The 18,393-nt window shown below is 47.9% G+C and overlaps 1 protein-coding gene across 1 annotated transcript in view; it reads right to left on the bottom strand.

Annotated features, from left to right (window-relative positions):
• Positions 1-18,393, bottom strand: part of LOC147438484 (YbaK/aminoacyl-tRNA synthetase-associated domain-containing protein) — a 109,871-nt gene that overhangs the window by 56,345 nt on the left and 35,133 nt on the right. Inside the window, exons 2-3 of the mRNA XM_086484581.1 lie at positions 3,083-3,160; positions 2,904-2,988 (exon numbers count right to left, since the gene is read on the bottom strand). Coding sequence (XP_086340707.1) covers positions 2,904-2,988; positions 3,083-3,160 — 163 coding nt within the window. The remainder of the gene's footprint in view (positions 1-2,903; positions 2,989-3,082; positions 3,161-18,393) is intronic.

Here is an 18,393-nt window from a genome sequence, read left to right as displayed (position 1 = left end):
ACCACGTGCCATTATCCGAGCAGAGCTAGCTGCCCCCCCACTAGTGGTTGAGGCACTCACCAGATCTGTCTCCTTCATACACCGCATGTGGGAACGTCCCAGAGACAGATATGCCCGCCTTGCACTTGAGTCCTCTCGACAGCTAGCCATGCAGGGAGATACAGCATGCTGGTATGGGAGATGACATCATGGTTTCGGGCGCATGGGTTCAGCATAGACAGATTGCCCCCCTTCCAATACTCACTGGATGCACCCTCTCTGACTCTTACACAGTCCGAGATCACAAGGCTCATCCGCCAGGACTTGACTCAGCTAGACACCAGGAGGACATGGATACACCCGTACAGGAGTTGGGCACGAAGATGGATTTCTACAGAGAGCATCTTCTCCAGCTTACGGAGGACGGTTTTGTGACGAGGTCCAGATACATGGACATCCACTTGTCTCATGGGATACGATGTGCTATTGGCCAGATACGCACATCTTCACACCAGCTGCGGATCGAGATTGGGAGATACAACGGAGTACCAGCAGAGGCCAGGACATGCCCCATGTGTGACATGGAGCCTGAGACAGAGTTGCACTACACATGCCACTGCCCCGTCTACTACGAGATACAAGGCCGCTTCCACTGCTTGTTCAAAGAGGGATTTGGACCACTCTCCAGAGTCATGGGGTACGAGGATCAGAGATGCCTGGGCTTGTTTTTGCTCGAGCTGTGCAGACACAGAGAGAGCCTGACGAGAGGACAGGCTAGGCAGTCTCAGAGACGGATCACAGACTTCTTTAGAGAAGACAACTGGACACCCGGAGGAGCTACCACCACAACAGAGTTTGTCGCCTTACACCAGAGGCACAGTGATCGATCGAGTGACCTAGACGAGGAGATCCAAATGCCCACGACTGCAAAGGACTACGTAGCATCGACAGAGGCTGCATCAGGGGATCCAGATCACTTTGGCCCGACATGCACGATGCCCGGTCAGACTACTGACCATGGAGGAGATTGATGAGATCCGCCAGTGACCGATGCTGGATCTCTTGTGATCTCTCTTGTCATTTAGCTATCCCAGCTAGCTGCTTAGTTCACACCTAGCAATTTAGGATTCCATAGCATAGTATTTTCATTTTGTCATTTTTTTACTTTTGTTACTCTGACTTTGTATCAGATCCACCATATTGTAACTTTTTGGTCTCATAGGTCACTTTGGCCTTTTGAAGACGTTAATGTAACATTTCATTTTCATCTCTCTCTCTCTCTCTCTCTCTCTCTCTCTCTCTCTCTCTCTCTCTCTCTCTCTCTCTCTCTCTCTCTCTCTCTCTCTCTCTCTCACACTCACTCAGTTTGCATTCCACTCGTGTTTTGGTCATTGCATAGTCTCTCATTAAGTCAAGGAAGGCTCTTCTTTCCGTCAGTAAAAGGAACCTTGAGCACCCACTGATCACTCATCCTGAGCCATACACCATCTTTCACTACCGCTGCACATTACATATCTTATGCACTAAGGATGGAATCGTTGCGACTTTTGTAGCTCGCTCAAGTAAGGGCAACCATTGGAACGTCACACGAAAAGCATAAAAAAGCTGCGTGACAAGCATAAGAAGGTTGTTGATAAGCATAGAAGGCAAATTGACATCAAAGAAAATGATTGGGTATTGCTAAGATTTGAGAAAGCAAGACTTAGAAGGAAGCCAAGTGATGACAATTTGACTTCTAAAGGCAAAGAAAAATTTCTCAAAAATAAGCAATGTATCCTAAGCTTGCTACCAAGTATCATGGTCCTTTTTGCATCACCGAAAGAATTAAGGAAGTGGCTTTCACGCTCGCTTTGCCCAATCATTGGTGACTACACAATGCTTTTTATGTAAGTCTCCTTCGCAAGTATGTTGGACCAGAACCTACGTATCCGGTTATTGAGGATCCACCAGACGTAGATGAGCTTGAAGAAATTTTGCAACCTGAACAGATTGTATTTCGTAAAGAAGGCAAAGCACCGAGTGGAAAGATTATGAGGTAATCTCTTATAGAGATCTTCCCATTGATACACAGTGGATTGATAACAAGTACTTTAACGATACTCGCACTTGCTCCATGCATAATTGGATGCTTTTCAATTGCGGACGACGGCTCAGAAGCAAGAGGGATGTCACCCTTTTGACCGCTCAAAGAGTCATTGTGGTTCATATGCAATGTTTGCAATGAGGAAAATCGAATGAAGACGCCTCGTAATTTAACATCTCTTTCTAGGTGTTCTTAGACTTTGTATTCGGTTGGGTCTTGGACCTTGGGTGCAACGATGGACTCTTGCTTTCCGCTGAGATTTGTGCTCACATGTGCATGGCCGGAAATGCCATGTGAGCTAGGTTTCCGCAAGTTCTGGTACCATCATGTACATCAAAGGATCACGAACGGAGACTGTCCATACCGATGTTGCATGGCATAGCATATTTGTGTGCTTGCATGCCTTATTTTTGCTTTCTTGCATGGGTGTCGTGGATTTGGAAAACGGCCATGCCATGCCCGAAATCATGTGTATGTTGTTTGTTGGAACACTTTTGTGGCTTGTGAACAGGTGGTAAGTATATGCCTCTTTCACGATGAGAATATCCTTGGTGCAACCAAAACGTTTATAACATTAATAAATTTGTCTCCACACAGATTTTTTACCTTTACGGGGATGCAAAAGACTGAAATTGAAGCCTTTTGAAAAGATTGAGAATTTTGATCCTTCGATCAAAGAAAGCAAGAGGAACATTGCATGGATCTATCATCTGTTAAATATTTTTTGCATAACTTGTGCATATCTTGTATTTTGCCTTGGGGACCTTGAGCAATATAAAGGCTTTCAAGCCCTGTTTGCTTTGAGAGAGAGAGAGAGAGAGAGAGAGAGAGAGAGACTTACAATTGAATCTCTTCTTGGGTATTCTTCCCTCGTTTAAAGAGTAGACAAATTGCTTCACTTTGTCTGCGTTCAAACGAGCAGTGTACTGTGCATTGACTCAGAAAAGTAAGCGCACCTTGAAACTTTGGATAGATCATGCCTCTCTTACAAGACTTCTACAATAAAGAGAGAAGGAAAACCTGTACAATCACTAAATAGAACTTTGAGTTTTTGTAATCACTGCAATCTTTGACACTCTCATGTGCTTGTGTGTTCACCTGCAAAAACATAATTTTCTGTTTATCTATCAAAAAGACATAAATTAGCGTCATGAAACTACAGCCCAATGATTCTAAATGTTTGGAAATATGTTGGTTGTAATCTGACCAAAAAATCTTAATTTATTCCAAAGTTATAAACATGCCCAAACAGTACATTACTTGCATAACAGTAAGTTAACATGAATGCAATAGAAACTAACCAACTGCATGGTGCATCTCAAATTAATTTATGTGACAGTGTCACAAACTGATGCTGTGGCATGACCACCCGGGTAGGACCAGATGACAAACAGTACGGATGCTGGAGTGGATAGACAGTACGGATTTCCGGGATCTACGCTGACTGCTTACGTGGCTGCCGTACGGATTTCCACGTTATGCGCTAACAGCTGCTGGCGTGGCAAACTGTACAGATTTCCGCTAATTGCGCTGACTGCTTTTTGGGCAGTTTTTGGGACCAGATGCTTTTGGGATAAATTACTTTTGAATTTACTACTTTTTGGGGCTCTGCTTTTGGGGCATCACTTGTAAGAATAAATAGACCCTTGGGGCCTCACTCTGCAGAGCATCTGGACGCAGAGTCTAAAAGCAGAGGTGCCACGGGTGTTGTACTTTGCTCAAGCAGTAATATAAAAATAAATACCGAAAAGGGCGCCAGATTTTGGGGCCAATACCTCTGGGCACGGAACTACGCTGGGCCGTGTCGACTCTAATTTCAAAGTGTGATAAAGGTGTCGAGTATTTTAAGTGATTCTCTCGTGTGTCGTGCCAGATTTCCCACTTGGGGTGCCCAAGTCAGTAACAGTGATATCATAGCACAGCCGATTTCTCTTCTACCGGGAAGTCCGATCCTCTTACCGCGACACGCATGGATTCAAACGACAAACCCCGCAAGAATCAGATGAACCCACCCGACAACTCCAGATCGAGTGAAAGTACAGAAAATTCGAAGGGACAACCAGAACAAGAGTACGCACCTCCACGGCCTACGGAGTATCAATTGATGGAGATGCAGCATCAACAACAGGTTGATGATTGTGCAAAGCAGATGCTTCAGTTTGAAACGGATCCCCAATATGCCAAATTTTTGACCCGGCACCCAATCGATGAGGTACATTCCCATTGGCAGAAAGTCATCGATTCCCCAATAAAGTCAGCCCTCAAGAAACCTCCTGTCCCACGGATGTTTATTGAAGCACCTTTACAGAGCCAACCAATATGATTTTCTCGAGGACAAGGGTAAAAATTTAAAAAACCAAAGAATTCAAAGAGGGTGGACAGGCAGTAAAGTTTGAAACCTTTTTAGGGTTTTGAAATGCTCCTGAGGCTTTAGCCTTTATTCAACAGTTTGACATAGTATTTTCTCGAGGCCGCTATACAGAGCACTCCAAGATTAGATGGGCAACATCATTTTTGAAAGGCAATGCACGGACGTGGTGGTCCAGTATTCAGTTAAAAAAAGAAGCACCGACAAAGTGGTTGAAGTTCAAGAGACTCTTTGTTTCTTTGGGGCTCACTCAAGAATACGAGCGAAGCGTGATTACTGACTGGAATCATCTTTGGATGCCCAAGGCAAAAACTTTGGATACTTATTGTGAGAGATTTTGGGATGTTTTTCTACCTGCTTCATCCTTTAAGAAGATCATTTTCAAGCAGGAAATCGAGCAATTCTGCTGTGGACTGCCCAAAGAGATACGAGACTACTGCTTGTACAAAAAATCTGAGTTCATACAGAAGTCGATGGGAAATGCTAAGCAAGGCTTTGCTATGCAATCGGGTAACTTGACTTATCCATTAGATGAACCTTCAACAAGTCATAACAGAAGCAGACAACAGAAAGATACACGACCTTGACAGACAGAACAAACAAAAAACAAATATTTCAAAACGGGAAAGTGTTTTGAATGTGGGGAACAAGGACATGTATCTGCATGGTGCCCCAAAAAGGCATAAAAATGAGAATGACTGACAGATTGAAAATAAAACTGAGCGAGAAGATTCTCGCTCCAGAAAAAATACTAGGTAGAAAATTACGAATGAGCTGGCAATATTTTGCTTTGTGAATTTATGAATGAATAATTTTGAAGATGACTTTCATTTACGTATGAAACTAATGTTTTATGGAAGATCCTGCTATTTGTGAACAGATAACATGTGAAAATCAAGAATGAGATGATGAAGAATTCGCAGCAATGACAGCTCCAGAATGAACCTGATAACGATAAGAATCATAATCATGATGAATGATTGAATGGAACTGTCGCGAGCGCATTAAGAGTACCCAAGGGATGAGATGGCCACACAATGAAAAGATGACTAGAACTGAATGATTGAAACACTCTGTTCAGTATGAACCCAGTGTCTGATTGATGGATTGGAATTCCTGGAAATGATTACTCACACATGATTGTGTCTGAGTGCAGAATCCAGATGGAACAATTGACGAAATGACTACAGCATTTCGATCTTGAGAAATCTACGGACATGATCGCAATAGGGATTAGTTAATCCGACATTAGTGAGGTCCGGTGTGGATCTAGATGCGATTGCTAAATATGTTGCCAGGAATCATGGTCGTAGATCAAAACGGATTCTATGTGATATGATTTGAATGTCATGTGGATGTGATGTGATTGTCCTCTAGTGCGTCGGTACTTAGAGTCAGTGTCCACTGAACTGGTTTATGGCTTATGTCTGCTTTTGGAGCATCCCTTGTAAGAATAAATAGACCCTTGGGGCCTCACTCTACAGAGCATCTGGACGCAGAGTTTGATAACAGAGGTCACATGGGCGTTGTACTTTGCTCAAGCATTAATATAAAAAGAAATACCGAAAGGGGCACCAAATTTTGGGGCCAATACCTCTGGGCACGGAACTACGCCAGCAAGCTCTGATGATCTATGGGCACTGTGAAATATTCTACTCTCATAGGCTACAACATGGCCCTCCTGCATTAAGATTGTTCCTAGACTGCGACCACACGCATCACAATAACCTCAAAAAAAAATTCTCTAAATCTGGTAAAATTAACACAAGACGAGTTGTCAACTTTCCCTTAAGAGTCTTGAATGCTGCAAATTTTTGATGGTCCTCAAGCAAAGGGAACCCCTTTTTGAGTCAAGATATGTAACAGAGAAGCAATCTCCGCAAACATTGAATGAACCCCCTGTCGTAAGAACATCGTCCTAAAAATCTCCAAACCTAGTGTACATTCTTCAAGTTTGGCCAATCCCTAATGGTTTCTATCTTGGCCGAGTCCATATCTTTCGCTAAGGTCAACCAGCCAAAATCCACTAAGGTAAGGGAAGGAGGATCCTCCTCTCGAAGCGTTGCATCTATGATGGATAGCAGAAGGTCCATAATACCTACCTATCTATACACCCTCTCTGTTGAGACAGTGTGTCCCAAAAAGTGTATTTCTAGTAGGAAAAACTTGCTCTTTTCTCCATTGACCAAGAATCTATGTTGCCGTTGTCACAAACTGCTGACGTGTCAAAGCCCTGAAGAATGGAGCCAACTTGCAGATCCTGGCTGAGGGGCCTAAACCCTAAGAAGAACAAGTAACAGAAGAAGAAGTCCTACCAACTAATGGGGACCCCGTCCGATGGGGCCCCAAGTGACATAAAGGATTAAAATAAAGCAGGACCCGCACACATGCGTAGCAGCTGATGACGTGGCAATTTTCGGATTTTCCGCTAACAGTGCTGACGTGTCAGATTTCCGCAAAACGCACTGACAATGCTGACGTGGCAGTTCTACAGAATTCCGTGATTTACGCTGGCAGCTTTTTGGCATTGCTTTTGGACCATATGCTTTTGAGTTTGAAGGCTTTTCATGTAAAACTGCTTTTGGGGCCTAGGGCCTTTAAATATGAGGCCATGGGCTCATTCTCGGTCATGCTTCCTGGAGAAGGTGCAGAGTCTGGAGTACCAGCTTGTACTTTGATGATGAAATATAAAGAAATACCAAAAGGGGCGACAAGGTTTAGGGCCAACACTCTCTGGGGTGGAATTCCGCCACTCCGTGTCGCGTGTTGTCTCTCTCTCTCTCTCTCTCTCTCTCTCTCTCAGTTTAGTTGTTATTGAAGTGCTAAAAGTCTGTTCAGTCTATTCTTTTCTATTGGCACATGGTGCCCAGCCATAGTATTTGGACAAAGAGATGGTGTCTATATTCTGCTTCACTCTTGGAGAATACAATGATGTTGTCAAAAAAAGGTACCCACAAATGACATGTACTCTCTAAAAATCATGTCCATCATCCTATTGAGCGTTGCAAGAGCATTTGTGAGACCAAAAGGCATCACCAAATACTACTGCCAGAGGTTTAGGGATACTTATTTGCCAGTGTCTTTGTTTTGGAAGATTACTTTGAAAGACCAGAATTGAGCAGTTTTGTTGTGGTTTGCCAAAAGAGATTCGAGACTATTGTCAGAACCAAAAGTCTTACTCTATTCAGAGACTTATGCAACATGTGGAACGCATGCCAGCTCATTGGCTTATCTTATGGACAGGATAGTATCCACCTCAACAAGGCAAGAGTCCCCCAGATTGAAAAGAGTGAATCAAGGGAACCGGATGACAGCTTATCACAAGATTCTGGAGAATCAAAGGGTTCCGACGAACTAAGGGAACCAGATGCAAGTTCATCAAAGGATTCTAGAGAAAGGGGATCAAATGATAATGCGTCTTAGGGTTCTGATGATGGACAAGACAAGCGAAAGACGCTACCCACAGCTCCTCGAGCACAAGGAAAGAAAGGAAAAAGGGAATCACATGGTAGATCAAAGAATTCCCCAGACCAAGGATAAGATTTTTGAAACAGATTGGTATGATCTAGATCTGGATACTGCTTTTGCCAAGGTGCACAAGGCTCTTGCGAAGTTTCAAGCACGGCATAAGAGGGCAGCCGACAAGATTCTACGCGACTTGTAGCTGAAGGACGATAATTGGGTGCTCTTACGGTTTGAGAAGGCACGCCTAAGGAAACGAAAAGGAAAGGAGCGGCTTTTTCCAAAGCTAAGAAATGACTATGGCCCTTTCCAGATTCAAGAGAAGATAAATGATGCATCCTTCAGATTGAAGTTGCCAAAAACTTGGAAGATTCGCAATGCTTTTCATGTGAGTCTGTTGAAAAATTTAAAGGGTGAGGTGCCAGTCGACAGGGAGCCTGAGGAGCAACCTGAAGGGGAAGAGAGCAAGGAAATACTCGTTCTGGCACAGATACTTTCTCACCAGGAAAGGAAAAAGAAAGATAAAGTGAACGGCAGTTCTTAGTCAAGAACTATCCGGCATTGACTGCGAAGTGGATGGAGGAGGAGGACCTAGCAGATACCCCTCAGATTTGAAACTTTATCTTGGCGCTTTTGGTCTAGCTTTGGCTATTCCAAGAGTTCTCGGAGATCAGCAGGTTGAATCTGGTGCACGCGGGACTACACAGGAGAGGAGTTACTCTGCTCCTTTGTCACAGATTAGCTAGAAAGAATAAAGTCACTGATTTTCCTTTGGATTTCAAGGATACTGATGGACTAACAATATTCTGTTGGATGACTTTATGAAAGAAGTACTTCGACATGGGAATTCCCGAAATTGATTCTAATTGATGAGCACTCTAACATGTGACTGTGTTTGAGTACAGGACTGAAAGACAAAATGACTGCAGCATTTCTGTCACGAGGACGTGGCAGCTTCTAACCTTAGTTGTTGGCTTCTTTCCGATGATTTTTATTTAATTTTTGGGACCCTCTTTTTGAAGTCCCAAATGGCCATACATTGTGTGGCCAGTGTGAAATGGCCGATAGCCGAAAGTTTCACCCGCAGTCGGGAAGGGCAGGTCACCACAAGATGGTCGGGCCAATCGGCACTAGAATCCAAGCAGTAAAAGGGTGTCTAGGCTCAGTTCAAAGTCATTTAGGCCCCTCGCTACACTTATAAGTTGGTGGGTACTAGGAAATTAACTCAAAAAAGGCAAAGTGGACACTTGGCGGCTCCAGGCTGATTCTGCCAGATCTCCATGAAGAGGGGGTGCCCAAATTGAGAGAGGGGGCTGATTTGACTTGATAAGTGACTACAGTGCGTGTGTGAGTAGTGGGTGCAAGTCAGTCATTTCGTCTTTAAGTTCCTGCACTCAAACAAGTCAGATGAGAGAGTATAAATTATTCATGTTCGATTTCGGGAATTCCGTTTCATAAAGTCATTCAGCAGAATACTATCAACCCATCAATATCCCTGAAACCCAAAGGGGACATCAGTGACCTTATTCAATCGAGGTAATCTGTTGACAAGGAGCGGAGTGACTCCCCTCTTGTGCAAGCCCGCTGCACCAAATTCAACCTTGCTGAGTTCGGGGTTCTATCGAAGTAGACGATGCTAAACCAAATGCTTCAAGGTAAAGTTAGAAAATATGAGGAGTATCTGCTAGGTCCTCCTCCTCCATCACTTCGCATCTAATGCTGGGTAGTTCTTGAATTTAACCAAGAACCGCCGAATCACTTTACCTTTCATCTTTCTTTCCTTTGTGTGCCAAAATCTGTTCAAGAACGAGTATCTTCTCGCTCTCTTCCACTTCGGGTTGCTCATCAGGTTCCCCATCAACTGGCACCTCACCTTTAAAAGGTTTCAAGCGACTTAGATGGAATGCATTGTGAATTTTCCAAGTATCAGGCAGCTTGAGTCGAAAAGAGACATCATTTATCTTTTCTTTAATCTGGAAAGGGCCATAATACCTCATGCTAAGCTTTGGAAAAAGCCGCTCCTTAAGCTTTGGAAAAAGCCGCTCCTTCCCCTTTCGTTTCCTTAGGCGTGCCTTCTCAAAAACGTAAGAGCACCCAATCGTCTTCCTTTAATTTCAAGTCTCAACGGTGTCGATCTGCTGCCTTCTTATGTCGTTCCTGAGATTTCTCTAAAGCCTCGCAGACCTTGGCAAAAGCAGTGTCCAAGTCCCTCGTGTACTAGTCGGCTTCAAAAATCTTATCCTTGGTCTGGGGAATGTTCTGATCTACTAGCTGATTCCCTTTTTCCTTTCTCTCCTTGTGTCCTGGGACCTGCGGCGGGCAGCGTCTTTCGCTTCCCTTGTCCATTGGCACGTCAAAGTCAATCATCGGAACCCTAAGACGCACTATCATATGATTCCTCTTTCTCAGGAATCCTTTGATGAACTTGCATATGGTACCCTTAGTTCATCGGAACCCTCTGATTCTCTAGAATCCTGTGATGAGTTGACATCTGGTTCCCTTGATGCATTCTCTTCACTGGAAGACTCTTGCCATTTTGAGGTGGATACTATCCTGCCCGTCGCAGAAGTCAAGTAGCCGACATACATTCCATATCGTTGCTTAGTCATGTCCCATAAGTCTCTCAATGGATTCACACTTCTAGTTTAAAGCATAGTCTTGAATCTCTTTAGCAAATCATAGCAAAACCGCTCAACTTGGTCTTTCAAAAGAATCTTCCACAAGTATCCCAAAACCTTTGGCAGTAGTCATCCAATGTATCTTTCTCAGTCATTTTCAAGTGATGCCAAGGCGTGATGACATCTCTTGCATATTCATCTAATATCCAAGTTGACGTGAAAAAAAAGGGAACTTTTAACAAGCCGTATGTGTTTCTCTCATAACAACAAAGTAAGATGCCGCTTTTCGCTCCCTCGAATGTTCTGAGAACCGCTCTCCAGAGAAGGCAACGTCAAACTGTTGTACAAACTCAAGGGCTCGATGGGTGTCGTGGCCTGACTCCCTTCCTTGAACTCCTTGGTTTTCTTATTGATCTAGTCATTGTCAAAAGAGAACGAGCTCTCCTCCTTTAAACGGCTAGATGGCCTTCCATGCCTTCTAGGCTTTGTTTCAAAAATCTTCTTCAAAAGAATCGTCTTAGGTGCTTAGAAATTTGAAGAAGCTTCTTAAGATTGATTGTTATTGGATTGTGCCATATCCATTGTTGTGGCAAGACCATTATAAGGCACGCTGCTCGCTGCTGCTGTCTGACCCCACTGCTCTCGCCATCGCTACCCCCTGCCCCCGCCCTCGCGTAGTTTCATCCCCTCCTCCTCCTGCGCGCAGCCCTCAGCCCGCCCCCTGCGCACTGCAGCTGCAAGCAGCCCCACTAGCCCGCCACTCCACTCGCTGCCCTCCGGCTACCCCCTGCCCGCTGCATCCTCTCGCCCGCTGCCTATAACCCGCTGCCCACAGCCTGCTGCCCACCCATCCTGCCCGCCGTTACCCAACCCCCCGCCTGCCTACCTTGTGCCTCGACCACCAGCTTTCGTCTACACTCCATCGACTCCTCTTTCCTGCTTGACGAGTCTCGCCAGCACCCTCGACGTGCTCAGTCCAGCAGGATCTCCCTCGTTCGTCGACGCTCCTCCGCTTTCTTCACAGCAGCAAACAAAAATGGAGGCTTATGCTCCGCCACAGAGGGACTCCACGGAAGCCCCCTCGCCCGACCCCGCTGAGCCCACCATTCGACTTGCTCTCTTACCGACAGAGCAAGCGAGCCTAGCCGCAGAGGTGAACCGCCTGCAAGCAAATTCCGTCATCTGCAAGATTCTCAGTACCAGACCCAGCAGACGAGAGCTGCGTGATCTTCTCCAAGCCCGCCTTCTCGTAGAGGTGGGCAAGATCTTGGACGTTTATTCCTCGGACAAGGCTATTATCAGATCGAGTTTGAGACCTCCGAGATGGCGTCCAAGGTCATTGACATGAGCCCATTGACCATCCGAGCAGTACAAGCCCACTTTCGACAGTGGAGACATGGTTTTGAACCTGCTTCAGATGTTTTGGTAGAGGAGGCAGACCTTCCCATCTCCGTCTGCTTCCTGGTTTGCGGAGGGAGTACCTACCGCTTTTGTCCAGGATAGGCTCAGCGATTGGGACTGTCCTGGAGACACCTCGCACGGCAGCCTCAGTAGCTGCCAAGGCGGCTGGCATTTCCTCAGTTCACGTTCTGGTTAGGGACACCCACTCTCTCCCGAAGGTCATCCTACTTCCTCGGGTGAGTGGGGGTTGGTTTAGACAGAGCGTGGAGTATTCGGGCCTCCCGAATCAGTGCTTCATTTGTTGACAGATGGGCCATCTTGCGAAGGCCTGTCCACGGAGGAGGCCCCGACCTACACCACAGGCCCAGCCCCAGCCTTCAAGGAGTGGCCAGCAGCAGCAGGCAAAGACACAGAGCACACATGCAGAGCCACCCTCCGAGCTTGGGGTTCCAACGGAGGAGGGATGGAAACAGGTTCGTGGTCGATGACAGCAGGGGCCTCACCAACAGCCTGGCACTCAAAGTGGTCCTCAGGCACCTGCCCAGCAGCAGTGGGTTCCCACGGGAAACTGATTCGGTCCTCTTCAGCAGGACGAGGTCCCTGCTCCAGCCTCCACCCCAGCTTCACCCTCGCCATCTCCCCCTCCTCTTGAGTTCCCCCCCTCCTCTCCAGCCCCCCTCCCCCCGCCTCCTGTTCTCTCCGCCTCTCCTCCTCGCCACCCTACCTTTGCCGATCCCCCTCGCCCCTCTTCTCCCCCCCCCCCTCCCCCTGCTCCTGCACCCCCTCCTCCCGCTCCAGCCCCACAGTCGACCCAGGGGACAGGGCCATCTTCGGCTGCTAGGAGATCTCTTGGCAGCGCCTTTGCTACGAGTTGCTTGGCGAAAGAGGGACAACCTTTCTTGCGACCCCCTCTTCTGGTTCAATCGTCTCCCTTTGCAGCACTCCTCGTGGCCTGACAAGCTTCGACATTCGGCGTCGATGGGACTTCTTTGCCTACGACTTTACACACTTTGTCCGCGACTCCTCACCAGACCTTGAGGCAGCCTGCTTCAAGCTTCATGTTCTGTTCCTTGTAGCTAGGGGGATAGAGGCCTTGGACCGAGTGGTTGGCTTCTCTTTTCCCCTTTGCGGCAAGGACCAGACTGAGTGGACTCTCGACTCAGTGTTGGAGTGGCTACAGACACAGGCCCTAGAGTTCTCTCATCACATGGGAGACCTAGGAGTTACAGACATGCTTCAGACTCTTTGGCCATTGGCCAAGTTTGTTGTGACCCCTCCAGATGCAACAGGATGTAGACACATTGTGGTTCACTTCTTTGCTGATACACAATGCCCGCCATGCTATGTACACATTCATGAGGACTCCTGGACAGAGAGGTTGCTCTACGCACGGCTCGGTCTACTTGGGCTTGGGCCAAGCAATTTTTGCAGTCACGCCTATCTAGATGACGCTCGGATGCGGATTACTACCCATCCAAGCCCGCCTCAAAGATAGCACGTTTAGCTGTTGCCGCAGCATCTGTTCTCTCTCACTCCCCATGGGGATCGTCTCATGGAACGTGCAGGGATTAGGTGGGCCCCACTTTCAGCGTCAGAGGGCCCGACTACGTCAAGAGCTTCAGCAATGCCTTGTGGGAGGAGAGATTGACCTCCTTATGCTACAGGAGCATCATCTGTGTGAGAGCCGCATTAGACGTTGTGGTAAGCTTTTGCGTGGACGATATGATACTTTTTGGTCAGCTGCTTTTGGACCTGGAGGCATCCAGGGTGGGATATGTATGACTATTGCGGATTCTTTGCAACAGGCCATTGTGGGCAGAGGGATTATTGTGTCAGGCAGGGCTCAATGGATCACTATGCAGGTTCAGGGTTGCCTTGTGGGCTTCCTGAACATCTATGCACCCAATGTGGCGAGTGCACGAGCAGAGTTTTGGTCACAGATTGTTGAGTCTCTGCCACCGCAGGCAGAGCAGTGGTGCATAGGGGGTGACTTTAACATGTTGGAGGACCCCTCTGACAGGATTGGTGGTAGCCATGCTACTGTGCATGGAGTTGAGCTGGCAGCTTGGGAGAGCTTTTGTATGATTGAGGGTTTCGATGTGTGGCAGCATTCTAGCTTTGTGAGGCCCCCAGACAGCCTGGCCTTCTCTCGTTCGGACCGCAAAGTGGGAGGAGTGAATCTATCACGGATAGATCGCTTCTACACTAGTGACCACTTTTGTGACTTGGGTGGGACAGTTGGCATTCTGGCGGGGACTTCCTTCTCGGACCATGCACAAGTGATCCTCACAATGGCAGATAGGTAGAGGAGGGGGAGCACGATGCTTCGCAAACCTGAGAGGGTCTTGCTGGACTCTACACTCAGAGAGCGAGTGGAGGTTCTTTGGACAGAGAGCTTAGACATGCAGGATTCTCACGACTAGCTCAGCTTAGTCGATTCTTTCTTCAGGAGTCTTTGGCTCGCCTGGCTACAACGAGAGAGGAGGAGCAACGTCTCCAATGGGGCTTTGCTTCCTTGCAGAGGATGCAGGAGCAACATCCAGACAATCCTTGGTTGGAGGAGCAGTTACAACAGGCTCGCCAGGAGCTTGTTAGCACAGAAGAGCGGCGCCATGAGTTTGCTTTCCATCGACACGCATCTCAGTGGACGCAGGTGGGTGACAGAGTGACTGGTGCCTTCTTTGAGGCAATGAGACCTCGGCATGTGCATGCCAAGGTCAGTCAGTTGAGGAGGCTCGACGGGTCAGTTGCTTCTGAGCCAAAGGACATGCGTGCAGTTGCTACTGACTTTTACCGTGAGTTATTGTCTGCAGAGCCCCAGTCAAAGCGTCAGGATGCATGCAAAGAGCAGGTGTGGGCACAGATGCCTTGTCTTGTGACTGAGGAGATGCGTCAGAGGCTTCAGCTACCACTTCAGCTTGAGGAGTTGCACACGGCTCTTAGTGCACTCCCCCGTGGTAGCTGTCCAGGTGAGGATGGCTTGACTCCCATTTTTTTCTTGGAGTACTCGGACTTGCTTGGCCCAGATCTCTGTAGTGCTTTTCAGTACATCTTGCACACAGGAGAGATGCCTGACAGCATAAGTGAGGGCCTGATCTACCTCATTCCAAAGGAGGGTGGCTCCTTGGATGAGATTCGACAGTGGCGCCCCATTACCATCCTCAACTCAGCCTACAAAATTCTTGCCAAGGCTCTGAGTTTGAGGATTCAGCCACTTCTAGAGAGCCTTATGCATGGGACTCAGACAGGTTTTGTCAAGGAGCATAGTATCCTTGACAACATCTTTACTTTTTGGGAGGCTTCTGCCCTAGCCTGGCTCCTTGATAAGGATCTGGTGATTCTTCTTCTCGATTTTGAGAAGGCCTACGACAGAGTTGACTAGGACTTTCTGGAGGGCACTCTACGCAGGATGGGCTTCTCAAATGCTTGGATCAGAGGGGTGTCAGCTTTGTACAGATGGGCACACATTCAGGTACTTTTGTCAGGAGGTAGAGGTGATCGTTTCATGCTCACACGTTCGATCAAACAAGGCTGCCCTCTTGCCCCCTTCCTCTTTCTGTTCTATGCTGAGGCGATGAGTAAGTTTTTGGTGTCACAGCAGGTTGGTTTACAGGGCTTAGCACTTCCTATTGGGAGAGATGAGCTACTGGACGCTGAGTTTGCAGACGACTCAACCTTGTACTTGGATGGCCAGGAGGCCAACCTTCACAGGTGTGAGCAGGCTCTAGAGACCTTCTGTTGTGCATCCGGTGCACTGATCAATTGGAGAAAACAGTGGCTTTCTCGGTTGGTAGTGCTCCTGTGCCCGATTGGATGTCAGGTGAGGGTTTTAGGTGGATTTCCCCAGAACTGCAGTTCGGTACTTGGGCAATCAGGTTGGTTTGGACTCGTCTCCCGAGCAACAGATTGCTCCCCTCCTCCTGTCTATCAGGAGGAAGTTGTTACATTGGAGCTCCGCACGACTTTCTCTGGAAGGCAGAGTTATAGTGACCAACTAGGTGTTGTTGGGTACTATGTGGTACATCACTTCTTGCTCGATCTTCTCGAGTTCTTGTATAAGCAAGGTAGAGAGGTTGATCAGGAACTTCCCTTGGTCAGGGCGTGACACTCAGATAGCCCGGGCCAAAGTGGCTTGGAAGGTCATCACTCTTCCTTGTTCTCAGGGAGGGCTTGGGATCATAGACCCAGCACAACAGAGCAGAGCCCTTCTTGAAGAGTTCATCGTCAGAGGACTTCTTCCAAGTGAGGAGCCCTGGAAGGAGTTCTTGCTACAGCGGCTTCGTGCTAGGGTGCCTCAGGCTAGAGGCCCTTGGCGACCTTCGACCAGATGGATCTTCACAGAGACGCGCAAAGTTGGGTTGAGCAGGAGATTGGAGGACCGCTTCGCTGTGAGTTTGCTTCGATCTTGGGAGCATTTGCGGCGAGACTTGGAGCAGCGTCAGCCTACTTGCACGGAGGAGCGCCTCAGACAGCCCCTTGTTTGGAACCCCATGGTTAGCACTCAGAGAGGCCACTTGGTTGGTAGTCGGCCTCATGTTTCCTAGGGTCCCATGGCAGCGGGTCCAGCACGCTCTTTAGGTGACTGGTTACAGTTTTTAGGCTTGTCAAAGGAGCTACAGGGCTTTCAGCTACAGGGCATGAGAGGGGTACACAGCATGTGCCAGGACATCTCAGAGGCAGTACCAGCTGAGTGGCTCACACCTCTCGAGCCAGCAGCGCCTAGATGGATGGGAGCCTCCACGCGACTGAAGGCTCTCATCTCAGTTTGGGCTTTCTGTTTTCAAAGGATCCGAGTGGTGGGCGTCTGTGGGAAGACTTGTGTCATCGATCCTGACCCAGCAGCTCTTGAGACTGGACACTGGAGACTGTGGGCTTGGGAGAGTTGTCCACTGGGACGAGTACAGTGGGATCCTGGAGAGTGGCTTTGGAGGGACCCTTTCTCTTCTGCAAACCACCCAGGCGTCTCTTTCTTTCAGTACATTGTTCGACTGGGACGTCACATACTGGCAGCACAGAGAGAGGCTTGCCCTCTGCAACACCTCATTGGCAAGAGGAGGGTCTCAAAGCTGAGTTCTTGGCAGCTTTTTGGGAGAGGTTGTGGGACTCTAGATAGTCGAGGCGAGTCACTTTGTTTAAATGGCTGGTCGCACACAGAGCTACAGCAGTTGGGAGCTTGCTTGTACATAGTGGTCTCTCGACCGCATGTGCAGCTTGTGACCATCTTGTGGAGAGTCAACATCACTATCTTTGGGACTGTCCTTTGGCACAGTAGGTGTGGCTTCGTGTTCTTCGACTGATGGCTGCTCTTTCCACTGCTCGGCAGTACACTTGGGGGGCAGCTACTTGGTCCACTCTCACGAGCCCGGCACTTCAGTTTGAGCTATCTTCCACCAGCAGGATGATAGTGATGCAGGGGGGGCGACCTACACTCCAGCCTGCCACAGAGCTTACTCCACAGGAGTGGTGCAGTGAGAGAGAGGAGTGCTGGGAGCTCATCAGTGGCCTGACACTCTGGTTCACCTGGCAGGCCCGCTGCTTCCGCATCTTTGAGGCTCGCCCTATGTCACGAGGACGTGGCAGTTATTAACCATGTCACAGAGATGTGGCAACTGCTAACCTTGGTTGTTGGTTTCTTCCAATGGGGTTTATTTTATTTGTTTAAGACCCTCTTTTTGAAGTAGCAAACGGTCGGACATTGTATGGCCAATGTGAACGGTAGATTCACCCGCAGACGGGAAGGGGTCGGCACTGGAATTCGTATGGTAAGAGGATGTCTAGGCTCAGAGCAAGATCATATAGGTCCCCCCGTCGCACTTAGCAAGTTGGTGGATACTAGGAAGTGAACTCAATTAAGGCGTAAAGTCAAGGTGGGACTACCAACCAAAAGTATCCGACAGTTGGGCCACATTGCATTTTTGGATGCGGTCCCAATGAGGATAGATGGTCAGAAGACCAGTGGGAGCCCAACGGAAGCATCTCCTAAAATTTAGGGAACTGCTATTTTGGGCCGTGAAATGTGTTCGCGTCATTACCTCCGGTATGACTAGGGGAACATTTTATAACTCTGCCGCGAAGTCAACTGGGCAACCGGTCAGGATATTTTTAAGCGGCGAACCCGAAACGGGAAAATGCTTGTAAATGCGCCAAGTGTCACATTTTCAGGGACTTGCCTCTTCCAAAAAAATGGGCGCTGATTTTTAAGCTGGGAGAAGCCTCATTTGCAACCTGTCACAGGTTAAGAGCTATGGAGTGCTTTCTTTCCCTCTCATGTACAGTGTGGTGCTAGGAGTGATGCCCTGCACACTACACACTGCTCTCTTTCTCCCCTACGTGCAGTTATGTGATGCCCCACAAGAGGGCTACTCATTTGACTGATGTACAATTGTGTGGGTTCATGCTTTTGTGCTGAGGCAAGAGCCTCCTTGAGCAGGAACAGGGGTAGCTAACTGCTGCTCCAAAGCAGGCACTGGTGAGGGTCATAA

This window comes from Adiantum capillus-veneris, chromosome 16 (genome assembly GCF_014529385.1).
Source record: "Adiantum capillus-veneris isolate H3 chromosome 16, ASM1452938v2, whole genome shotgun sequence".
NCBI classification, from domain to species: domain Eukaryota; kingdom Viridiplantae; phylum Streptophyta; class Polypodiopsida; order Polypodiales; family Pteridaceae; genus Adiantum; species Adiantum capillus-veneris.
The sequence above is the reverse complement of the archived record's forward strand: the minus strand, read 5'-3'. Positions and strand labels throughout refer to the sequence as shown.